The sequence below is a fragment of the Suricata suricatta genome, chromosome 8 (genome assembly GCF_006229205.1).
Source record: "Suricata suricatta isolate VVHF042 chromosome 8, meerkat_22Aug2017_6uvM2_HiC, whole genome shotgun sequence".
Classification (NCBI taxonomy): domain Eukaryota; kingdom Metazoa; phylum Chordata; class Mammalia; order Carnivora; family Herpestidae; genus Suricata; species Suricata suricatta.
Window position 1 is genome coordinate 66,279,280 of NC_043707.1, and position 22,977 is coordinate 66,302,256.

The window sequence follows — 22,977 nt, forward strand, 5'->3', positions numbered from 1 at the left end:
GGATTGGGAGATAAAGTTAACGAAATGCCCCAAGAACTAAAGGACAAAGACAAAGAGGTTAATTTGAGGGAAAAGGTATTAGCAGTACCAAATCTAATAACAGGAGTTCCAAAAAGAACAGAGAAAACAGAGGAGGAAGAAATCATTGAATGACAATCTAAGAAAATTTTACACAATGGAAGGACATGAGTTGCCAAACTGAAAGGGCCTCCCACATGTGTAGGACAATGGATGAAAATATACCCATGTCAAGTACATGGTCATACTATTTTATAATATTGAGGACAAAGACAAAGTCTTAAAAGTCTCCAGACCACTTACAAAAACAAAAACAAAACAAACAAAAAACCAAAACAACCCAAGAATCAGAATAGCGTCAGACTTAACAACACCACTGGAAACAACATATTTGAAATTTGGAAGTAAAACTATTCCTATTCAAGAATGTTACATTCAGTTAAGCTATCTTCTAAGTGCATGCGTAGACTAAAGGTATTTTCTGGCTTTCAAATTCTTAAAAATTGTGCCTCTTATAGATCGCTTTGGAGGAAGTACTCCACCAAAACTAGAACATAAAACAAAGAGGAAGATGTGGGGCCTAGTTAATGGGGAGTTTAATGAGGAAAGAAGGAATCTTCATGCTGAAGGTGAGGGAAGATCCAGGGAGACAGCTTTACAGAACGCCTAGAGAATAAACTCTCCAGACCGGAGGAGGAGAAGTTGAAACGAATGAGTCAATTTCTAGTTAGTTCTGTGCTTTTAAACTAATTTGACTTGTTTGGTGTGCAAAAAGTTTTAATAATACTAAAGACTCATCTATGTTTTATCTATTTAATTATTTTTAATTTAAATCCAGTGTAGTTAATACTGTTATATTACTTTCAGGTGTACAATATAGTGATTCAACAATTCTATACATTACTCAGTGCTCATCATGATAAGTGTACTCTAAATCCTCTTCACCTATTTCATTCATTCCCCCTACTCACCTCCCCTCTGGTAGACATCAATTTGTTCTCTTTTTAAGAGTCTACTTTTTGGTTGGTTTGTCTCTTTTTTTGTTGCTCATTTACTTTGTTTCTTAAACTCCACATTTGAGTGAAATCATATGGTATCCTTCTCTGACTGATTTATTTCACTTAGCATTATACCCTTTACTAGAACCATCCATGTTGCTGCAAATGACTGAGTAATATTCCAGTTATATTCCTCTGTGTGTGTGTATACCATATCTTTTCCCCACTCATATATTGATCAATACTTGGACTGCTTCCATTACTTGGCTCTTGTAAATAATGCTGTAACAACGGGGTCCATATATTTTTTTCAAATTAATGTTTTTGTTTTCTCTGGGTAAATACCCAGTAGTGAAATTACTGGATAATGTGATATTTCTATTTTTAAGTTTTTGAGGAACTTCTGTACTGTTTTCCACAGTGACTGCCAGTTTGCATTCCCACTTATAGTGCAAGAGGATTCTTTTGTCTCCATATCCTTGCCAACACTTGATTCTTGTTTTTTATTTTATCCATTCTTACAGGTCTGATTTGATATCTCATTGTGGTTTTGATTTACATTTCCCTGATGATGAGTGCTGTTGAGCATCTTTCTATGTGTCTGTTGGCCATCCGTGTGTCTTCTTTGTAGAAATGCCCATTTGTGTCTTTTGCCTACTTTCAATTTGAATTGTTTTGGGGTTTTTGGCATTGAGTTTTGTTAAGTTCTTTATATATTTTGTATATATATTGGATATGTCATTTTCAAATATCTTCTCCTATTAAATAGGTTATCTTTTAGTTTTGTTGATTATTTCCTTTGCTGTGCAGAAGCTTTTTATTTTTATGTAATTTCAATAGTTTATTTTTGGTTTTGTTTTCCTTGTATGTAACTGGTTTCATTCTCTTGCTGCTTTTAAAATTCTCTCTTTATTACCATTTTTAACCATTTTAATTACCATGTATTGGTGTGGACCTTCTTGGTTGATATTATTCAGGGTTCTTTGTGCCTCCTGGATCTGGATTTCTGGTCCCCTTTCCCTCCATTTTGGAAGTTTTCAGCTATTATTTCTTCAAATAAATTTTCTGCCCCCTTTTCTCTCTTTTCTTCTTCTGGGATCCCCATAACCAGAATGTTAGTATCTTGATGGTGTTATTGAGTTCCCTAAATCTCATTTCATTTATAATAATAATTATAATAATAATAATATCTCTCCTTTTCAGCCTGATTGCTTTCCATTACTCTGTCCTCCAGTTTACTGATCTGTTCTTGTACTTCCTCTAGTCTATTCCATCTAGTTTATGTTAATTTCCATTATTGAGTTCTTCATCTCTGATTGGTTCATTTTATGTTTTCTCTCTTTGTTAATGGTTTCACTGAAGTCTTCCACTCCCCATCAGGCATATTACTCATCTCTGTTTCATTTAGGTCTCTTGCTGCGATTTTATCCTATTCTTTAATTTGGGACATGTTCCTTTGTCTCCTCATTTTGTCTAATTCTCTGTGTCTGCTTAAATGTTTTAGGAAAGCCAACTATGTCTCCTGTTCTTGAAGGTAGTGACTCTAGGAATAAGAGGTACCATAGTGCTCTGCACTGGAATATCCCCTGTTTACCAGAATCTGGTGCTTCATGGGTGTCTTCTATGTGTGTTGCACATGTCTTACCATTGTTGCTGTGCTGCTTGTGCCTTCAGTCCCGTCATCTGCTTTGGCTCTCTTAGCTTGTTGTGGGTAGGGTTTGATTTCTGTGTTGTTAGTGGGCCAGTCTGGGGCTGCCTTGGACTTGAGTTGAGTCAGACTAAGTATTTCCGAAAGATGCAGTAGCATGAAACTACCGGGTGCTTTCCCTGTGTTGTCCCCTGAGAACTTTCTTGGTGGGCAAGGTCTGCAGTCAGACCCGATGTCTGTCCTCAGCCCACTGGTGGGGCTGCAGTTGGACTGGTGTATGTAGTTATCTTCCCCTTTCTCTGGGGCAGAGGCACTTTGGAGTGCTACTCACCCCAGTTGGAATTGCTTGTTCACTGCCAGACCTGTGACACCACTTTGGATGGTCTCTTGCCAAGGGCATATGGAAGCGGGTCAGGTCTGTAGGAGAACATGAGGACAGGGTGCACAGTGCAAGCAAGGTCCACAAGGGACTTGCATCTGCCTGGGAATACTCTGAGGCTGGCCAGGTTGGAGAGAGTGGACTTGCAGAAGTGTAAAAGGGTGCTGTGAGCAAGCTGCGTGGAGAGTGTTGGCTCTGTGCTGGTTCCTGCAGGTGTTTCTGCAGGCTGTGGGTCAGGGGAGGAAAACGGCACCTACAAGGCCTTTTGTTCTTGGGGAAGGTTCCCAAAGATCCCTGCCCCTCCACCACATGGCCTGTGATTAGTAAATAAATCTTCCTGTATACCTTGAGTGTGTGGGTTTTTTTTTTTTTAAGCTTATTTTGAGAGAGAGAGAGATGCAGGAAGGGCAGGGAGGGAGAAAGGCTCTGCACTGTCAGTACATAACCCAATGCAGTGTTCAAACCCACAAAGCATGAGATCATGACCTGAGCTGAAACCAACAGTTGGACACTTGACTGAGACACTCAGGAGCCCCCACATCAGGTGTTTTTTTACACTACTGCTTCTATGCTCTATCTCCATGTAGCTCTTTGTTGTGTTATCTCTTTAGAGGTGGGGACTCCACCCTTCCAGCTCTCCCAGAGTCCAGCCTGCTGATTTTTAAAGTTCCAGGTCTTAAGCCCTACTGATTCACAGGCCTTCTGGTTTTCAAAGCCAAATGTTACGGGAATTTGTCTTCCCTATGTGGGTTCACCGTGACTGGGGTGCCTGGTGTGGAGGTGTAGTCCTCTCACCTCTCCACACCTGCTATGTCCTTCCCTCCTGCTGATAGTCCCACAGGATTGTTCAGCTCCTGTTAGAGTCTTTGCCCTTCCTACCCTCTTTGATGTGGCCTCTTCTTTACATTTGGCCATGGAGAGTTGGCTCTGCCATTTTTTGGATCATATTCTGGGTAAGTACAGTGACATTGGTGTTGTCTAGTTGTATCCATGGGACAAAGTGAGCTTAGGATCCTCCTACTCTGACATCTCCCCTCAATCCTTATCATCGTTTTTAAAAATTTCTTTTGAGAGAGAGAGAGAGAGAGAGAGAGAGAGAGAGAGAGAGAGAGAGAGAGAGAGAGAGGAAGGGAGGGAGGGAGGGAGGGAGGGAGGGAAGGAGGGAGGGAGAGGAGAGGAGAGGAGAGAGGGAGAGGGAGAGAATCCGAAGCAGGCTCCAAGCTGTCAGTGCAGAACCTGATATGGAGCTCAACACCATGACTATGAGATCACGAACTGAGCTGAAGTCAGGCATCTAACCAACTGAGCCACCCCGGTTCCCCCTTATCATCTATCTTTTAAAGACACAAAATGAGATCCATCCCTTATGTGTCAATTACAATAGCTATAATTATGATCAAAATTGTTAGGAAAAATGATCCCCACCATTTTAAGTATATTTTATTAAAAATTTTTAGTATACTAATTTTTTTAATTTAAATTTTATTTTTATTAAGTAAATGCTACACCCAATGTGGGGCTTAAACTCATGATCCCAAGATCAAGAGCTGTATGCTCTATGTACTGGGCCAAACAGGCACCCCAATACATTCCTAATGTAAAAAGCAGAAAGAATAGTGTAATAAGAATACATTCCCAAATCCAGAGCTAACTACTACCAATATATTGGTATAGTTATCTTTAGTTATATATTCATATGTAGTATACAAATTAGATTGAGTCTGGCTGCATAGAAGAGAACATTCAGTTAATAGTAGTTTAAAATGCTAAGTAACATATAAATCCTCTTCCCTGGTAACAGCAGTACAGGGTTGGACTGTAGGTAGTCTAGGGATGATACAGTAGTTTCGTGAGGTATTTAGGGACCTAGGTTCCTAGTAGCTTTCCACTCTGCTATGACTAGGGTGTGGCATTCACCCTCATGGCACATTTATGCTCCAGACAGCTTGACAGGGAAGAAGAGAAGGAAAACCCATCCTCTTTAGATAAACTTCTAGAAAGTGCTACTCAACACTTTTATTTCTATTTCATTGGTTGGAACCTGGTCACAAGGCTATAATTAGCTGCAAGTAAGGCAGGGGGATGTAGTATTTATTCTGAGTAGCCAAGTGCCCAGCTATAAATTCAGGGTTATGCTAGGAAGGAAAGGGAGAATAGATACTAGGGCAGGATACTAGTAGTTGTACCAGTCAGGTTGCCCCGAGACATAGAACCAACTGGAGATACATAGTAAGAGATTTATTTTAAGGAATCAACCCACAGGATCATGGGAGCTGGCAAGTCTGAAATTTGTAGATCAGGTTAGGAACTCAGGAACATGTTGATGCTTCAGTCTTGAGGCAGAATTTCTTCTTCTCCAGGAAACTTCAGTTTGTGCTTGTAAGGCCTTCAACTGATTGGATGAGACCCAGTCACATGATCAAGGATAATCTCCTATACTTTGGTCAAGTGATTACAAAGGATAAATACATTTACAAAATACCTCACAGCAACACCTAGGTTAGTGTTTGATTAAATAACTCGGTGCTTATAGCCTAGCTGAACTTACACAAGAGAATATCATAGCAGTCTTTATCATAAATAGATTATATTAGATATATATATACATGAATAGCTCCTTCATTTTATAGTGAGCATTTTGCAAATTATCAGATGTTCTTATAAAATATTTATTAAAGTGGCTTAATATTCCAACATAAATAAAGTCCTTTATTTCAGATTATTCATTATATTTCTAAAAGTGAGATTACCAAGTCAATGCTTATAAAGATTTTTATGGCCCATATTCCTATTGCCAAAGTGCTTTCCAGAAAGTCTGCGCCAATTTACACTTACACCAACAATATATGAATGCAATGTCCAGGTCAGTGTACTCCACACATCATAGGTTTCACAATTTTATCAATTAAGCAGATGAACATGTTTTGTTTTGTATGTCTTTACTACTATATAAAACATTTTATCATTCACTGCGTTTTTATTGATCCTATTTTTTCTTTAATTTTGTTTTTAGCTTTTGCCTAGTTTTCTGCTAGGCATTCTTCTGTGAAGTATTTATATATTAAGAATATGAATCTTGGGGGCACCTGGGTGGCTCAGTCAGCTGAGCATCCGAATTCAGTTCCGGTCATGATCCCTTGGTTTGTAAGTTTGAGCCCCACATTGGGCTCTGTGCTAATAGCTCAGAGCCTGGAGTTGGCTTTGGATTCTATGTCTGCCTCTTTCTCTCTGCCCTTCCACAGCCCATGCTTTCTCTCTCTCAAAATAAATAAACATTAAAAAAAGTTTTAAAAAAAGAATCTAAATCTTGGTCAAATTTCCTGCAACTATGACTCCTAATTGCTTCTCTAGTATTTTCTTACTATTCAATATTTAGAATATAAATTACGTAAAGGAAAAAACTATATATACTTCAACTTTTCATTTAGGGAAAACAGTTGATCAAAATGAATAAAGATATAATCATATTACTGGTGACTAAAATAATGGGGACTGAAACATGAAAATGAGATTCTTTTCACATACAAATGGAGCATCACTCTCACGGATGACTCAGGCAACTAGTTAGTCACATCTTTACAAAAAATGTACTTGGGAAAATTGACATTTTTCCCCTGAGAATTCTTACATATGTAATATTTTTCATTTAGTAGTATTACTAATTTTAGAATCTACTGACTGAATTGTTGTTTCTAAGATGTCAACATTATGTTCAAATGGGTTTTAAAATGATCAGTAATTTTTAAGAAACAATTTATGGGAGACTAAACTAACCAATGAAGTTATGATTTCTTCCTGCCTCCAAATAAATTAAAAAACTTAAAAATCAAGCATGTTAAATCTGTGATGGTAATAATAGCTACTTGACAGTGACATGCTACAAATAAATCTGTGTGGTAATATAAATTGACTCAGGCATTTTTGCGACATATGACAGCCCAAAATATTTTCATTTCCTCCTTAGTAATTTTTAGATTTTCTTATCTCACTATGAAAAGCATAATCATCCCACACACTGTTCTTGAATTGAGTTTAATGTAATCTGCCCAGAATTCTAGCTTGATTTTCAAAATTAAGGTGAAATTGAGTTCCAAGCAGTTACCTGATTTGACCAATAATTTAAACTTGTGTATTATAGTAATACTTGGGATTATTTTTCTATTTTTAATATATTTCAACTGGTTAATTTTTTTAATGTTTATTTAGTTTTGAGAGACAGAGTGTGAGCAGGGAAAGGGCAGAGAGAGAAGGAGACACAGAATCTGAAGCAGGCTCCAGGCTCTGAGCTGTCAGCACAGAGCCCCACGCAGGGCTCGAACTCACAAACTGCGAGATCATGACCTGAGCTGAAGTCGGCCACTTAATGGACTGAGCCACCCAGGCGCCCCTCAACTGGTTAATTGAATCCAATTAGTTCCAATAATTTTTTATAAGGTTGGCAAAGCATCTAATTTGTTTTCATTTGTAATTCTTAATTAAAACAGTTAGTAGATATTCACTTATTTTGCTTAATTTCTCACTTATCAAATGTGTTATTACTGAATCTATTTAATTTTCAAAAACCTTTCAGGGTTTTCTAATTTCTTTTTCAGAGAAAGAGATGGGGGAGGGCGGAGAGAGAGAGTGTGTGTGTTCATGAGAGAAGGAGGAGAGAGAATCGTAAGCAAGCTTTATGCGCAGCACAGAGACCAACGTGGGGCTCAATGGCATGACCATGAGATCATGCCCTGAGCTGAAATCAAGAATCAGATACTTAACTGAATGAGTCACCCAGACGGCCCTTTAATGCTTCTTTAATCATGAGTCTGGTTAAACATCTTTTTTTTAAGTTTATTCATTTATTTTTCAGAGAGAGCACATATGTGCATGAGCAGGGGAGAGGCAGAGAAATAGGGAGAAAGAGGGAGAGAGAGAATCTGAAGCAACCTCTGCACTGTTAGCACAGAGCTGAGGTGGGGCTCAAACGCAAGCCAAAGTCAGAGGGTTAACTGACTGAGCCACCCAGGCACCCAAGCATCTTTTCATTGTTTACCAGCTGTTTGAATTTTAGTTTTTCTTAAAATGAATAAATTTCCCCCCCACTTTATCTTTTGCTTTTCATTCTGTCTACAGTATTTTGGGCATATATTAGTCCTAAATTTTAAATAGCCACATTATCAATCTTATGTTACAGTGTTCCATCTTATTTTTGAGGTTCATGTGCTTTCTTATTTCAAGATTATATTAAGGGTGCCTAGGTGGCTCAGTCAGTTGAGCAACCAACTCTTGATTTAGGTTCAGGTTTTATTCCAGGGTTGTGGGATTGAGCCCCACATCAGGTTCCACCATATGGAACCTGCTTGAGATTCTCTCCCTTTGCTCCTCTTCCCTACTTGCATGTTCTCTCTCTCTTAAAAAAATGTTATTTAAAAAAGAAAGATTATATTAAAACACTATGCATGATTTTTTGTAGCACCTTTTTGGTTTCATTGTTTCAAATTAAATTTTGGTATCTATGGAGATAATGATATTACTTTTCCATATTTAATCTATTAATATAGATGTATTATATGAATAGGTTTCCCAACATTAAATCATCTTACATTCCTTAAATAAATTGCCACAAAATCTGTATTTCTAAGCCTTTCAGGAATTTCACATTCATTATTGTAAGTGATGGTATTCCATAGTTTTCTGTATTATGCTATCTTTAGTCAGCTTTTGATGATCACACTATCGCAGCTTCTTTAATTGCATCTGAGGGTTTTTCTTCTTTCTCCATATTTCAAAATGAAAGATTTTGAGTGTTTTCTCAGTTTCTTCCAAGGTGTAGATTTTCTACTTCTTTTTAAGCCTATCTTTATAATTTAGATTTCTCTAGAAGTCCTCCATTTCATCCAGGTTTTCAACTATCTTGTATGTAGTTGTACAAAATAGTACCTTATTGATTTTATCTCTAACATTGTGTATTTATGCTTTTCTCTCCATTAAGCTAGTGTGTGGCTTTTTTCCCCCTAAAGAATCAGCTCTTAGACTTGTCAGTTTCAACTTTTTCTCTGATTTCGTTTTAAGTTTATTTTGAGAGAGACAGTGCATGTGTGAGTTGGGGAGGAGCAGAGAGAGAAAGAGACAGACAGACAGACAGAGAGACGGAGACACAGAGAGAGGGAGAGGGAGAAAGAAATCCCAAGGCTCAGCTTTGTCAGCATGGAACCCAATGCCAGGCTTGGTCTCATAACTGTGAGATCATGACCTGAGCCAAAATCAAGAGTCAGGCACTTAACCAACTGAGCTACCCAGGCACCCCTCTCTGATTTCTAATTAAGTTCCACAATAGTTTGTATTAATTCCTTTCTGATTCTATTTGATATTGTTTTTATAACTTCTTAAACTTGAGTGTTGTTCTCTATAATTCACTCTAAATCAGAAATTATAAGAAAGTACTTTATTTACCTTCTTGACTTTAAAGTAGATTATGCATGTTTTGAGAGTTGCATGGATCTAAGTAAAAGGACAATTTTGTAAGGATGTTAGGCATCTTCTTTCCTAAACATGTAATAGTTTAGTGTAGATATATTTCAGGACATGTGGGTGGCTCAGTCAGTTGAACATCTGACTTCAGCTCAGGTCATGATCTCACACTTTGTGGGTTCGAGCCCTTCATTGGCTCTGTGCTGACAGCTTGGGAACCTGGAGCCTGATTCAGATTCTCTATCTCCCTCTTTGCCTCTCTCCCACTTGTGCGCACTCTCTCTCTCTCATAAATAAATAAATATTTAAAAAATATTTCTATTTCATTTTTTTATATAATTCTCTTGCCAGGCTAAAACTGAGCTTAAATGGAAAGAAAAGAGATAAACTTCAGTACATTTTATATGAAAACTCTTTTAAGGAAAAATATGTCATTGTATGAAAGTATTTTTTTGTAACACTTTGCTGATCTGGAAATTCATTGTTTGATTGGGATATTATAAAAATGTAGAATCAGAATTGAATTGAAATTCTCAGAATTAAAACTTTATGCTAATGTTGAATAATTTGGAAGTGGTTAAGGAACCACTCTATGAAAAATGAATCATGAACACTAAAGGTAACTCATGCAATATTAACATGATAGAAATGTATACTTCTCATATCTAACTAAGCCAGATTCAACGTACTCTTGGTATAAGAATTTACAATAAAGGGGCATCTGGGTGGCTCAGTTGGGTAAGTATCCAACTTCAGCTCAGGTCATGATCTCATAGTTTGTAAATTTGAGCCCAGCATCAGACTCTGTCTCCCTCTCTCTCTGCCCCTCCCCTGCTCACACTCTGTCTGTCTCTCTCTCTCTCTCTCTCTCAAAAATAAACATTAAAAAATAAAATAAAAAAATAAAAAAGAATTTACAACATTAAACTAATATAAATATCACTGGAGAAGATGTATAGGTAATTCTAAACTGAAAATAGCTCCTTCAATAGATCATTAAACTAAGCCAAACCAAGTCCCCACTTCCATCAGCCCAAATGCCACCCCCCACCCCGCAAACTAGCAGAAGATGGGGTAGAAGTAGAAAGGTCATAGTTTGTTGGGTTTCTGAATTTTGAAAGACATTATATTGTGTCTCAATTGCATCCCAAATGCGACATGTCCAAATTGAATATTATCTTTTTTCTAATCAGGAACGATCAGCCTTCCATTATTTTACTTGTAAGAATTATAGGATATGGAGAGGGAATCACTTTTATCCCTTTTCCGAAGTCTTTACTCTCACTTGACAACCACATTTTGTTCATCCTGCCTCTAGTTATCTCTCAAATCCATCGTCTCATTTCTATCCTTCCTATTACTTTCTAAGCTTGAGCCTCATTTTTTTTCTTTAATTATCCCAATGATTCCCTTATAGGTCTTCCTTTCTCCAGACTTTTGTCCCAAAATATTTTCACACTACACAGCTAATTTTTTTAAATTCTTTTTTTTTTTTAACATTTATTTATTTTTGAGAGATAGAGAGAGACAGATCATGAGCAGGGGAGGGGCAGAGAGAGAGGGACACACAGAATCGGGAGCAGGCTCCAGGCTCTGAGCTGTCAGCACAGAGGCTGACTCTGAGCTCGAACCGCCAACTGTGAGATCATGACCTGAGCCGAAGTTGGGCGTTCTGCCGACTGAGCAACCCAGGCGCCCCCAAAGTATTCTTAATAAAAGTCCTGTAATGTATTTGCCTTTTAAATAAAATGTGATTATTTTTGCCTAAATGGCTTGCTTATAGTCGTTAGCATGGCGTACACATGGCGTACAGAGCGCTTCATGTTTTGGCCTGCCTGTACTTTTCCAGCTTTCTCCTCCACTGCTGTGCCACATGAATTCGGTGCTTCACTTGTTTGAAGTGCCCTGTGTCAGCATTCCTTGTGCTCGATCCCACCACCTCTTGCCTCTTTCTTGATGGTCCTAATTCATTATTCCCAACTTAGTTTCAAAGTGCTCAAGTTACTTCTATCTTAAAAACAAACACAAACTACCACTGTGTTCATTTTAGTCAGCTCCTTTAAAGATAAGTTTTATTGGGGCACCTAGGTGGCTCAGTCAGTTAAGTGTCCGGCTTCGGCTCAGGTCATGATCTCACAGTTCGTGGGTTCGAGCCCCGCATCGGGCTCTGTGCTAACAGCTAGCTCAGAGCCTGGAGCCTGCTTCAGATTCTGTATCTCCCTCTCTCTCTGACCCTCCCCTGCTCACACTGTCTCTCTCTTTCTCTCAAAAATACATTAAAAATTTTTAAAAAAAGGATAAGTTTTACTTCTTTACTTCCTGTTCACCTTTCTGACCTTCCTACTACTCAAAAACACCAATTGACAAAAACTACCAGTAAAATCATAATGTCCAAATCTAATGAACTAGTAGTGTGCATCCTGATTGCAACACTGTTAATTACTATTACTTACCCCAAAACAAACAAACAAACAAACAAACAAACAAACTTATTTTCTGTGCCTGGTAGAAACATGGAAAATATGTGAGTTAAAAGATAAAAATAATCAGTCCCACTTAACCATAACTACCATTAACATTTTTACTTATTTCCTTCCAGTCTCTTTTTCCATATACCTGTAAGTTTGGAAAACTGAGCTATTATGAATATATATTCTGGGTTTGTTCTTTTAAGCATCTTCTCTTGGCTTATTAAACAGATGTTTTGGAAACAATTTTAATCACTGCATAATTTGTTATAAATGTACCATAAATTTAGTCTTCTGCTGTTGACATTCAGCTAGTTTTCAATTTTCACTAATATATCTAGATCTCAGATTCTTATTCTTTATTTTTTTACATTTTTTAATGTTTGTTTAAGTTTTGAAGGAGACAGAGTATGAGTGGGGGAGGGGCAGAGAGAGAGAAGAAACAGAATAGGAAGCAGGATCCAGGCTCTGAGCTGCCAGCACAGAGCCCAACACAGGGCTCAAATTCAGGGACCGTGGGACATGACCTGAGCAGAAGTCGGATGCTTAACTGACTAAGCCACCCAGCCACCCCTCAGATTCTTATTCTTATTGGGAGAATAAGGGAAAGGACTAGGTTCAAAATATGAAGTTATAAACATACATGATATAGATGGCCTAATTACTTACAGGAAAGGTTATTTACATTCCTCTATCAACATATGATTATTCTAAACTTACCATTCTCTTGATAACACCATACTTTTAAAAAATCCTTTCAGTTTGATAAGTGAAAAACTCTTTGCCTTGATTTGCCCTTCTCTGATTAGTAGTGAGATTATAGATTCATCACTGTCCCCTCCTCCCCTTAGGAGGGGAGTTCTAGTGCCAGTTCTCTTACTTCAGAATATTCCTTTTCACTCTCCTTCTCAGGCTTTTCTTTTTTCTATTCCACAGTGTTTTGCCCTCAGCCCTTTGTCGCACAGTCAGATCAAACTCAGTATGTCCAAAATTAAACTCATTCTAAGATTACTTCAGTTTTTGGCTAATGACATCATCAACTACGCAGGCACCCCAGTCAGAAATCTGAGTCTTTTAAGATGACTCCCTCCTCTCATCCCCATGTCAGTCACTAAATTTTTCCAACCCACATCTTAAATCTCTCAAATATGTCCACACCTCTCTATCTCCACAGCCATTGCTCTCGGTCAAGCCATAGTTACTTTAATACTCATCACCGGTCTTCCTGCCTTGTCACCTGCTTCCTTCCACTATCTGCTGTTTCCAGAGTGATCTTTCAATAGTGTAAATCTGATTGTTTTACTCCCTGGACTGTACATACCCATCCAACTTTATCCCTTGCCCTTACCATGTGTTCCCTTCGCTTTAGCCATATGGAACACCCAGAATTCCCCATTGCCTCTGAACGCTTTCTGCCAAGAGTATGCCTCTTCTTTTGTCTTGTGTGAACTCCTACTAATTCTAAAATATACAGGGGCTTAACCAATTATCTTCCCACCATTTCCCTTTCCTTTGTGCACTGATTACACTTTATACAGAACCTTATTATGACATTTAACATTACAATTTCATAATTTTTGTTCAGTCTCTCCCTCACTAAACTGAGATGCTGTAGGACAGATACTATGCCATTCATCTTTTTATCCCCAGCACTAGCATAGTTCTCTGAATATTGTAGGCCCTCAAACATGTGTGGAATAAATGCTATTTTTGATAACAATTATATAATTCCTTTCCATCTCCTCCCACCATTTAATTACTTACCAAGTTCTATAATCTCAATCTATCTAATGTCTTTGTTATCAAATCCTTCTCCATCCCCCATTTTTAAGGTTGACGAAACTTGCATCCTGAGATTTGGGCGCTCATCCAAACCAGGCCATCTTCACTAATGCTGAGTTATCTTTCTGAAAAACACCTGGCTTTTTTACCTAACTCCATAAAAAAATTTGATAACTTCCCATTGTGATTGTAGGTGGTTATTTCCTCAAAACATGGAAAGCTTTTCTATTTGGAGTTAAAAATAAATAAAAAGGGGTACCTGAGTGGCTCAGCTGGTTAGGTGTTTGAGTCTTGATTTCAGTTAAGGTCATGATCTCACTGTTCATGGGTTAGAGCCCCACATTTGGCTCCAAGCTGACTGTGCTGAGCCTGCTTGGGATTCTCTCTTTCTCTGTCTCTATCTGTCTCTCTCTCAAAATAAGTAAACTTGGAAAAAAAAAAGAAATCTTTGTTAGACCAATAAAGGAATGCACCATGGAAGGAGACATATGCCTACTAAATCCAGGGCTTTGACTAATTAAACACAATAGCATAGTATTTAATAACATTAAGAATCCAACTCCAGCTCAGCTCTTCCTACCACTCTTCCTCCCCATCCTCAACACACATCATGGTCACCATTCCTTAATGCACTGTTGTGTCCACAATGCCCTACCACCAAACAAATTCTGACTCATCCTTGAAAGCCAGCATCTGGTTACCTGGTTGCTCCAAGAGATGGTATAAAGAGGCTTTAAACTGTTTCAATATTTATCAGTCCTCCAAAGCAAGCCAAATCAAAATAAGATTGTTTTTGGCATGGACAATTGGGACTTTTTGCAATTTCTGACTAATTATGTACAAAAGCATCCTTTAAGAATATTTCTATTTTTATCAACCTATAACATTCAATCTAAGTAAAAGCAAAGTACTTCCTATACCAGTGCATCTTCAAGCTAAGTCCCCTTGCCTACACTTCCAACTAGATTGTAGTCACTAAGCTCTTTATAGAAATTCTGAAAGAGTCACACAATATTAGTTGCTCTAAGAAGCTTTCTCTAATCGTCTCTTCTGACAAGCTGTTCATGGCTTCTTCCTCTGGCTCACACATCTCTGACCATATACAAGTTATCTTACCAAACAATAGTATAGTGTATTACTTCTCTTTTAGTTTCTTCCATGAGGGTAGTTAATCCAGTTAATCAGTTTCTTCATGTGAAAAATAAAGATGATAAGACAAATCTCATAGAACTGCCATGAGAATTAAATGTTAGTGCGTATTTAAAGCACTTTGCACAGTGTCTAACATATAAAAGGAGCTAAATAAATGTTAGCAATCATTTTTCCCTTTGTGTAGTTAAATCATGAAGTAATAGTCCAAAGAGTCCCACGCCAACAGACTGGTAGAAGTATCATTCACAAAAGAGCATGATAAGAAAACACATAGGTCCAAATTACCTAAGAGGTTACTAGTTAAGCAAAATGCCTTCCCTATTACCTATTTGCAGATGTGAAATGAAACTGAATGGCTTTTTAATGTCTAGTAATTTAAGAAGAAAGTTTTCAAGACCTTATAACTGAGAAAGAAGTTTTGTTTATAAATTGTTGAACTTCTACATTAAAAAATAATGCATAAAAGTAATTTCTTATTTGGAGAAAAGGAAAGTAACACAATGTGTTGGGAATCTGCACAGTTTCTGACTCTATCATACATTACTTCTTTATATTACAAACTACCTATAGATATACTTGATCTCGGGTTTTATGATAAAAATCAAATGCCTATATTGTATGGTGGAAATAACATCAAATTAAAAATAAGGAAGATTAGATTCTAGCTACAAATTAGCTGTGGGATCTTGGGCAATCTTTTAACTCCTCTGGGCTTCAGAGTCCTTTCTGGAATTTGAAGGGATTAGACTAATCTCTAAATTCTCATCCAGCTTGCAAATACAATGTTCTTTTAATACTCCTATATTTTAGCTTTTCTCTTATATGGTTTTTCTCCTCACTAGAAATTGAACTTTCTTTTTTGGGGTGGGGAGCAGGACTCAAACCCTATTTATCTTTGTACCTCACAGTGCATAAAATAATGCCTGTTTCTTAACTGTTGGTTGGAATGGATGAGTGCCCCCTACAGAACTTGTAGTTTAAAAAGGCATAGCAAATTTATGGTTTAACAGGTTAGTTGCTAAAGTTAACATAATTATGTTACTATACAAGAATAACAAATGATTGTGCATTTATATGATTGTTGGTATTCAATATACTCATCTATGGTTAATAATTTGTTGAAAACCATTATTTTAGAAAAGTAATTAAAAAGCAAAAGGTTTCCTTACTTTTGACATATTTTAGACAAATTATGAGTTAGTTACATAGCTTTGAGAGAGGCTAATTCTACTAAGTTTCATCATCCTAAGGTTAATATGTCTACTAATATCAAGTAGGTATCCAAGTGTTCATTCTCTAGCACCATTTTGTAGAAGGGATTTTTATCTTTGCCTTGCTACTGGAATTACAGACTAAAAGACAATCTAATTAAGGAAATAAGAATCTAGGATATATAGATACATGAAGAAAACATACATGCATGTAGGTGCTCATATACACACACATGCAGTTTAATTCAGTAACTAAATTGCCTTGTGTACCTGTTTTATATTTTTTTAAGTTTACTTAGTTTGACAAAGAAGAAAGAGAGAGTGGGGGAGGGGTAGAGAAAGAGAAAGAGAGAGAGAGAGAGAGAGAGAGAGAGAGAGAGGGAGGGGGGGGGGGGGGGGGGGGAGAGGGAGAGAGAGAATCCCAACCAGGCTCTTCACTCAAGCACAGAACCCAACACAGGGCTCACAAACTGTAAGATCATGACCTGAGCCAAAATCAAGAGTCGGACACTAAACTGACTGAGCCATGCAGGCATCCACCTCATGTACCCATTTAAAAATTAATATTTCGTGCAGGCTTATTGCTGGAGCAGTCCCAAATATCTCTAAGTGGAATGGAAAATGAAGGCCGATTAACTAATTATAAAACAAGACTAGGTAAAACAAATGGAAAGTTTTCCCACTTCTTTTGAACATGGGCGATACCTCTTTTTGGATATACCTCAAAAAGATTTCACTTCTCCATTTTAATCAATGGATCTCCACTTTAATCAAGAGATTCCATTTCTCCATTTTAGTAACAACGTGGTTGAAATTTGAGGTACTGTGTACTTCACAATTTCCTGGATCTGCACTGTTGGGAAAATGAAGGGTTTTTCTAATATTCACCTGTTAGGCTCAATCATACCAACCTGAGTTTGAATGTTACTCAATGATTAACTCTACATAAACTGGACACAAGCACAATAGGTTTTTTATTGTTAAATTACTGTTACCATATGCAGAACAAAAAGTATAGGGATTGATCTACTTGTGCATTCACATTTTAAATTCTTGAATTATAAACAAGTGAACAAATGATCAGTTAGGAAAGGACAACTGAAGGGTTTGTTTGTAAATCTGCTAATTAATAATTAATAAAACATGCTCAAAATTTTTAGAAAACCCTTTCTTTCTATATGTGATATCATATTAATAAGCAAACTAGGTTTACCTCAATAAATTAGAAAGACTCCTCATTATTAAGGACAGTCTATCTCTGGCTAATGCAATTATTATTAGGATATAAGCATCAAAAAATAAAGGGGTGCATTGTTAAAAATTTCCCAAAGTTAATACTCTTAATGCTGAGTTTCCAGTTCTAGAATTGTCCATTCCCCTTGGGGTGAACAATCTTCAGAGGAAAAACTAGCCATGGTGATGCTTGCTGAGGAATCATCAAGTGGAGAGGTTAGTTCACTCCATCTGTTCAAAGTGTCAACATGTGCTTTACCCTGAGGTTTTGAGCTGTCTCGTGCTAAAAGTAATGTCTGATTGATTAGATACTGTGCTAAATTTAAGTCTTCAGGAACAGAATTCGTAATATTTAAGTTTGAATCCTGTTCAGACAGCAGTTGCTTTAATAGTGTCCAATCTTGTTCTGCAAAGTGCTGATCATCTTCAAAATCCATGTCTGTAACATGTGTTTCTGATTCCATTTTCTGCTCAAATGCTTCTACTACATCCATCTCATATATTGGAGAGAGGGTTTTTGAAGGCCGGTGGTCATACATGTAGGTTTGTGCCAGTGTGTCACAATCATCTATGTCTCCTGAAATAATTCATAATACTATACAATGTAAAAATTGCACATGTTGGTACCCCTCAGAGTTTTGTAGAACAATACTAAAATATAATAGTTATAGTCCAAAAAAACATAGAATGGAAAAAATAACATACAAAATTGACAGGATTATTGAGGCATTTCTTTTTCTAAATAAAAAAATAATAAAACAACTGAAGGATGTTTAGCAGCAATATCAACATAGGCAACTAACAATAATTCTCCATACTTTAATTTGAAAACTTGATACAAAAAAACAACAAAAATTATTTAAACATAAACACAGAATGTGCACATGTATCTAATTCACTACAGTAGAAACCTAAAGAGAATAAAAGACCTGGTCATGGATGGTGACTTTTAAGGTTAAGTCAGTTCCAAAAGGGGAGTAAATACATTTTATCTAAAGCCGTATTTGTATATTGCACATGCAAAGGAGGATGCAAGCAAGGACAAACTAAAAAGTACAACTTTAAAGTGCTCCCTCCATATTGTTGTAATTTTGCTGAATAAGGGCTATTGATCAGTATTTTTCTTTGTTCTGATATACAATAGCTACTCTGTCAGCCACTACTGCATATTTTAAATGTGGGTCATAAGTTCAAATTACTATTGTAAGGAAGACAAACACACAAAACAATTAGACAGGAAATCACCTATACATATGAAATAAGCCTGGGCTTTTTTCATATATTATCATTGCTTCTAAATATAATCTCTTTTAGGAAATTTATCTCTTTACTTGAAACTTTAGAAGTACAGTGATCCTGAAAGTCTTAATCTCTGTAAAATGTATATAAATTATAATAATTAATCTAGTTAAAATAGTTCAGTGCTTTTAGTTATATATTACTATAATTATTGCACAGCCCTCTTAGATATATACTAGCATAGTTCATAAATCATATTCAGTGTATAATAAAATTTCTAATAGTCAAGAATTCTATGTTAAATTAGACATAAATAAATAGCAAACTAAGTTTTTCTCTTTATTATTTCATGTAAAATCTCTTAATAGATTAGCTCTAATAATAACCAAACTTTTACTAGATCTTAATTCTGCACTAAGATTTTAAGTGAATAAAGATTAACTAGCTAATTTTCATATTATTAAGAAATTTAAAATTTCATTTGAAATTTGAATCTGTTGCTTAAGTAATTATTCTGTCTAACTAAAATACAAGACTCATCGCTACATCCAATTTAAAATTCTATAAACTCATTTTCTAATGTATTTAGCATTTCTATTTCTGTACATTACCTGCAGATAAAGCAATATTAGCTCTTTTGGTAGCTGTAGAATGGTTCTCTTTTACTTGACCTTCCTGAGGCAGAAGTTGACTCCGACAGGAGTCCAGAAATTTTGTAGAGCTGTTCTTTGGTATGTCAGAATTGGGTTCTCTTTGATGAAGCTCCAAATGACATGGTCTTTCTTGAGATTTTATATCACTATCTGAGAGTTTGCTGCGTTGCTGAAAATCATTATCCATATTGCTTCTGCCATTTACCTTTTTATCTTCTGGAATAAGTTGTCTACCTTCTTTGGACAGGACATCTACTGTGTACTTTTTTCCTGTGGCTGAAGTACTCTGTTTATCTCTTCTAGATGAGTCAATATTACTATGACCCAACTGAGAGCTTTCGTTTTTACATACACTATTGCCTTTATCTCGTTTACATTCTAAAATACTACCTTCATTTCCTTCTGAGTATCTGGAATAGCAGGTCCTTCCATGATGTTCATGAGAAATACCATCAAAAACATCAGAAGGTGACTGAGAATCTACAGAAGGCTGAAAAGGAGTATGGGCTTCCCCTTCATCAGAACCTAGTTCTTCACATTCATCTACTGAAAGTAAAACTGATCTTTTAAAATTTTTAGTTGCAGAGAACTCATGACTTTCATTTTCTGTTGCATCTTCAAAAGCTAAATTAATTATTCCCTGAAACTGCTGAGGAGCTGAGTTAGATGTAGAGAAATTTTCTCCAACATTTTCAGTTTCGGATCTTTCATCTTCTGTTTCATCTGCTGAGGAAGAAACCTGATCTACTTCCTGAGTAAACTGGACACTGCCTCGTAGAATATTTTCTTTTTCCCTAGGGTGGACTACCATAGATCTAGGCCAAATTTCTGGTCTTTTCCTAGGAATCTCATCATCACTTGTCGAATTAATCTGGAAAAGATCATTACTACTTTGCTTTTTCATTTTCACTTCAATTCTTAAGTTACTATCATATATTTTTAATTCTTCAGGAGTACTGGTATCACTGCTACTTCTTCCAAGAAAATCATGGCACAGCATTGTGCCACATTTAGAAACACCTCTGTCATTTGACCCGTCATCATCCTGAGATCCTCCAGCATCATAGTCTTCAGATCTGGGCTTTATGTCATCAGAGGATGTGGTAGCACTGCCAGTGTCAGATTCAGGACTCTCTCTCTGAAGCACACCACTGGTACTCAAATTCCAATGACTCATGAATGGAACTTCTGGAGTTTCATGGCTCTCTGGAGTTTCTGTTGTTTCCGTATCCTTAGGAGAAGTTTTTCCTGATGTTTGTTCCAAAACACACTTGGAGGAAATATCTGAGTCTGCCGCAGAATGTCTGATTTCAATCACAGCAGAGTCATCAGACAAGTGACTAGTAACTGTCTGTTCTTGAATATGAATTTTAGATTTCTTGTCATGTTGGACACAATTTAAGGTACCATTTGTCCTTTGAGGAACACACAGTAAAACATCTTTGTTGCATTCAGTGTCTAATTTTTTGTTTGTATCTTTACTCCCTACTTGCTTCTCTCTATCTGATACTGAAAGAATTTGCTCTGCATCTGCAGAGTCTAAATCACAAACTGGATTAGAGTTCAGGGAGTTTTTACTGGGATTTGAAATCATGGATTTTAGGACAATGGTGCTATAAAATTTTGGATCTACATTATCACTCCCATCAGAATGACTATGTATTTTAGCTGTCTTGTGTTGCTGCTGTGTTTCTTTGCTGGAAAATTTTGTTTCACTTTTATCTGACCAAATCTGTTTTGATTCCAGTTCACATTTTGATTTATCCAAATTTGACATACTCTGGCATTCTAATTTCACTTTCCCTTGGTAGTTTAATGGGTTTTGTGGTTGAAGTTTGCATGATGACAGGAAGGCTTCTGTACTGCTGATTTCTGATGTGAGATTAATTAGAGGTTCATGAGGCTTCTGTTCAGAAATACTGTCCTGGTTATTACTATCATGTACATCATAAAGCATGTTTTGGACAACACATGTTTCACTTTTTAAAGGTCTTTGAGAAGAAGGCTGAGTTTTCAATATAACCTGTCCAGGAACCATTTTCTGTTTTGCATCTTTATTATTCAAAGCTTCACCTTTCTTAGATTGATTTAAGTTTTTAGACATTGCCACTATTTTTCCATTAACCTTAGGCAAAGATGTGTGTCCTTGCTTGACAATTTTTTTCTTAGGTGTTTGTTTATCTGTAGTTGTACTATGGTCCAATTTTGTCACATTTTCATCAGACTGCCTTGAAGAGACTGAAGATTTTACTGAATTTGGTGACTCTCCTTGAGATCCTAAGAAAAAAAATTTAAAAATATATAATATACTTCCAATTTGTGAGAAAATGTAATATTTGTTTTTAAATTACTTTAGAAAAAATAAAACAATGAAACAATGACATATTTCTGACAATCGGAAATAAATGATTAGGAGTAACATGATAAAATAAAAAATAAAATATTTTTTATACAAATACAGGGGGAATATTCTAGCATCTGAGCAAAATTATTTAAATAGGATCTCTCTTCCTCAAGAGCCTTGTTCTTTATGCCAGAACTGGATTTGCATAAATATATGAGGGTAGAAAAACCTGATTTTCTTATTTTAAAAGAGCAGGAAGGGTCTTTCCCTTGAAGTTTTTTTGGGGAAAAAAGACTTGAATTCCACACAGCTGAAAAGAGAATCAGGCTAAATATAAAATATAAATGTTTAAATTATTGCACTTTTTCCACCAACCATAAACAAAATTAATTTACTTCTTCTAGCCCAATCATGATTATTGTAGATCACTTGGGTTAACAACTTAGATGTGCAGTGGCAACTAAAACTGGTAACTGGAGGGAAAGGGTTAATTTTGGGATCCATTTGTTTACACTGGTTAAGTCCTAGTGATGACATTTTGAACATTTAAGTCTATCAAACAGAATTTTAATGTGTAATTTTGTTATTACTAGAACTTGAATAATTTTTCTCAGGTTTATTTTTAAATTTACTTTGAGTTTAATTATCTAGCTCAAAATTGTTTTTAGGCTTTTACAAGCTCTTATCTACATGAATGCTTACTGCATAGAGCAAATTAATTTTATTTTTAAGTAGGATTCATGCCCAGCAGAAAGCCCAATGCAGGGCTTGAACTCACAACCCTGAGATCAAGACCTAAGCTGAGATCAAGAGTTGAATGCTTAACCAACTGAGCCACCAAGGCACCCCAAAGCAAATTAACTTTTAAAATCAGTTATAAGGTTAGCAAATCATGCAATCTGATCAGTATGCGTTTCTTTCTTAGAACATGGCAAAACAACAGGGAACAGGAGGGAAAATTCTTCTTTCCTACATGTCACAGCTCTCAAGAGACTACCATTACTACTTAAAGGGCTTATTAGTGCTGGTTTTGTATATGTAATTCTATAGTTATCAATGAAACTGAAGAAACCTGGGAATAACATAAAAGGACCAAAAATACAGATAAACCAGTGACTCCCTTAATTATTTCTCATAAAAGACAATAAAAAACCACACCCACCCTGAAATACCAAAATACTTGTCAAAAAGAAAAGTGTAAAATCTCATCTTTATAATGACAAATGAGTAAAATGAGTGAAACAAGTTATATTTTGTTTATTAGTTGTGAAAGTTCCAAATCAGAGTTCTGCTTATTCAATTTAAACACAGAAGTAACACCTAGGGCTATTTCAGCTTTACCTTGAGTTTTAGAAAGATTAGATGAGGCATTTTTTGTTCTCTGTTGAGTTGTAGTACATCC

At 36.3% G+C, this 22,977-nt stretch overlaps 1 protein-coding gene across 1 annotated transcript in view; it reads right to left on the bottom strand.

The window, feature by feature from the left end:
* Window positions 1-17,052: 17,052 nt before the first annotated feature.
* Window positions 17,053-22,977, bottom strand: part of KIAA1107 (KIAA1107 ortholog) — a 104,610-nt gene continuing 98,685 nt past the window's right edge. The window contains exons 15-17 of the mRNA XM_029945803.1: window positions 22,917-22,973; window positions 19,190-21,508; window positions 17,053-17,916 (exon numbers count right to left, since the gene is read on the bottom strand). Coding sequence (XP_029801663.1) covers window positions 17,447-17,916; window positions 19,190-21,508; window positions 22,917-22,973 — 2,846 coding nt within the window. The 3' untranslated portion in view covers window positions 17,053-17,446. The remainder of the gene's footprint in view (window positions 17,917-19,189; window positions 21,509-22,916; window positions 22,974-22,977) is intronic.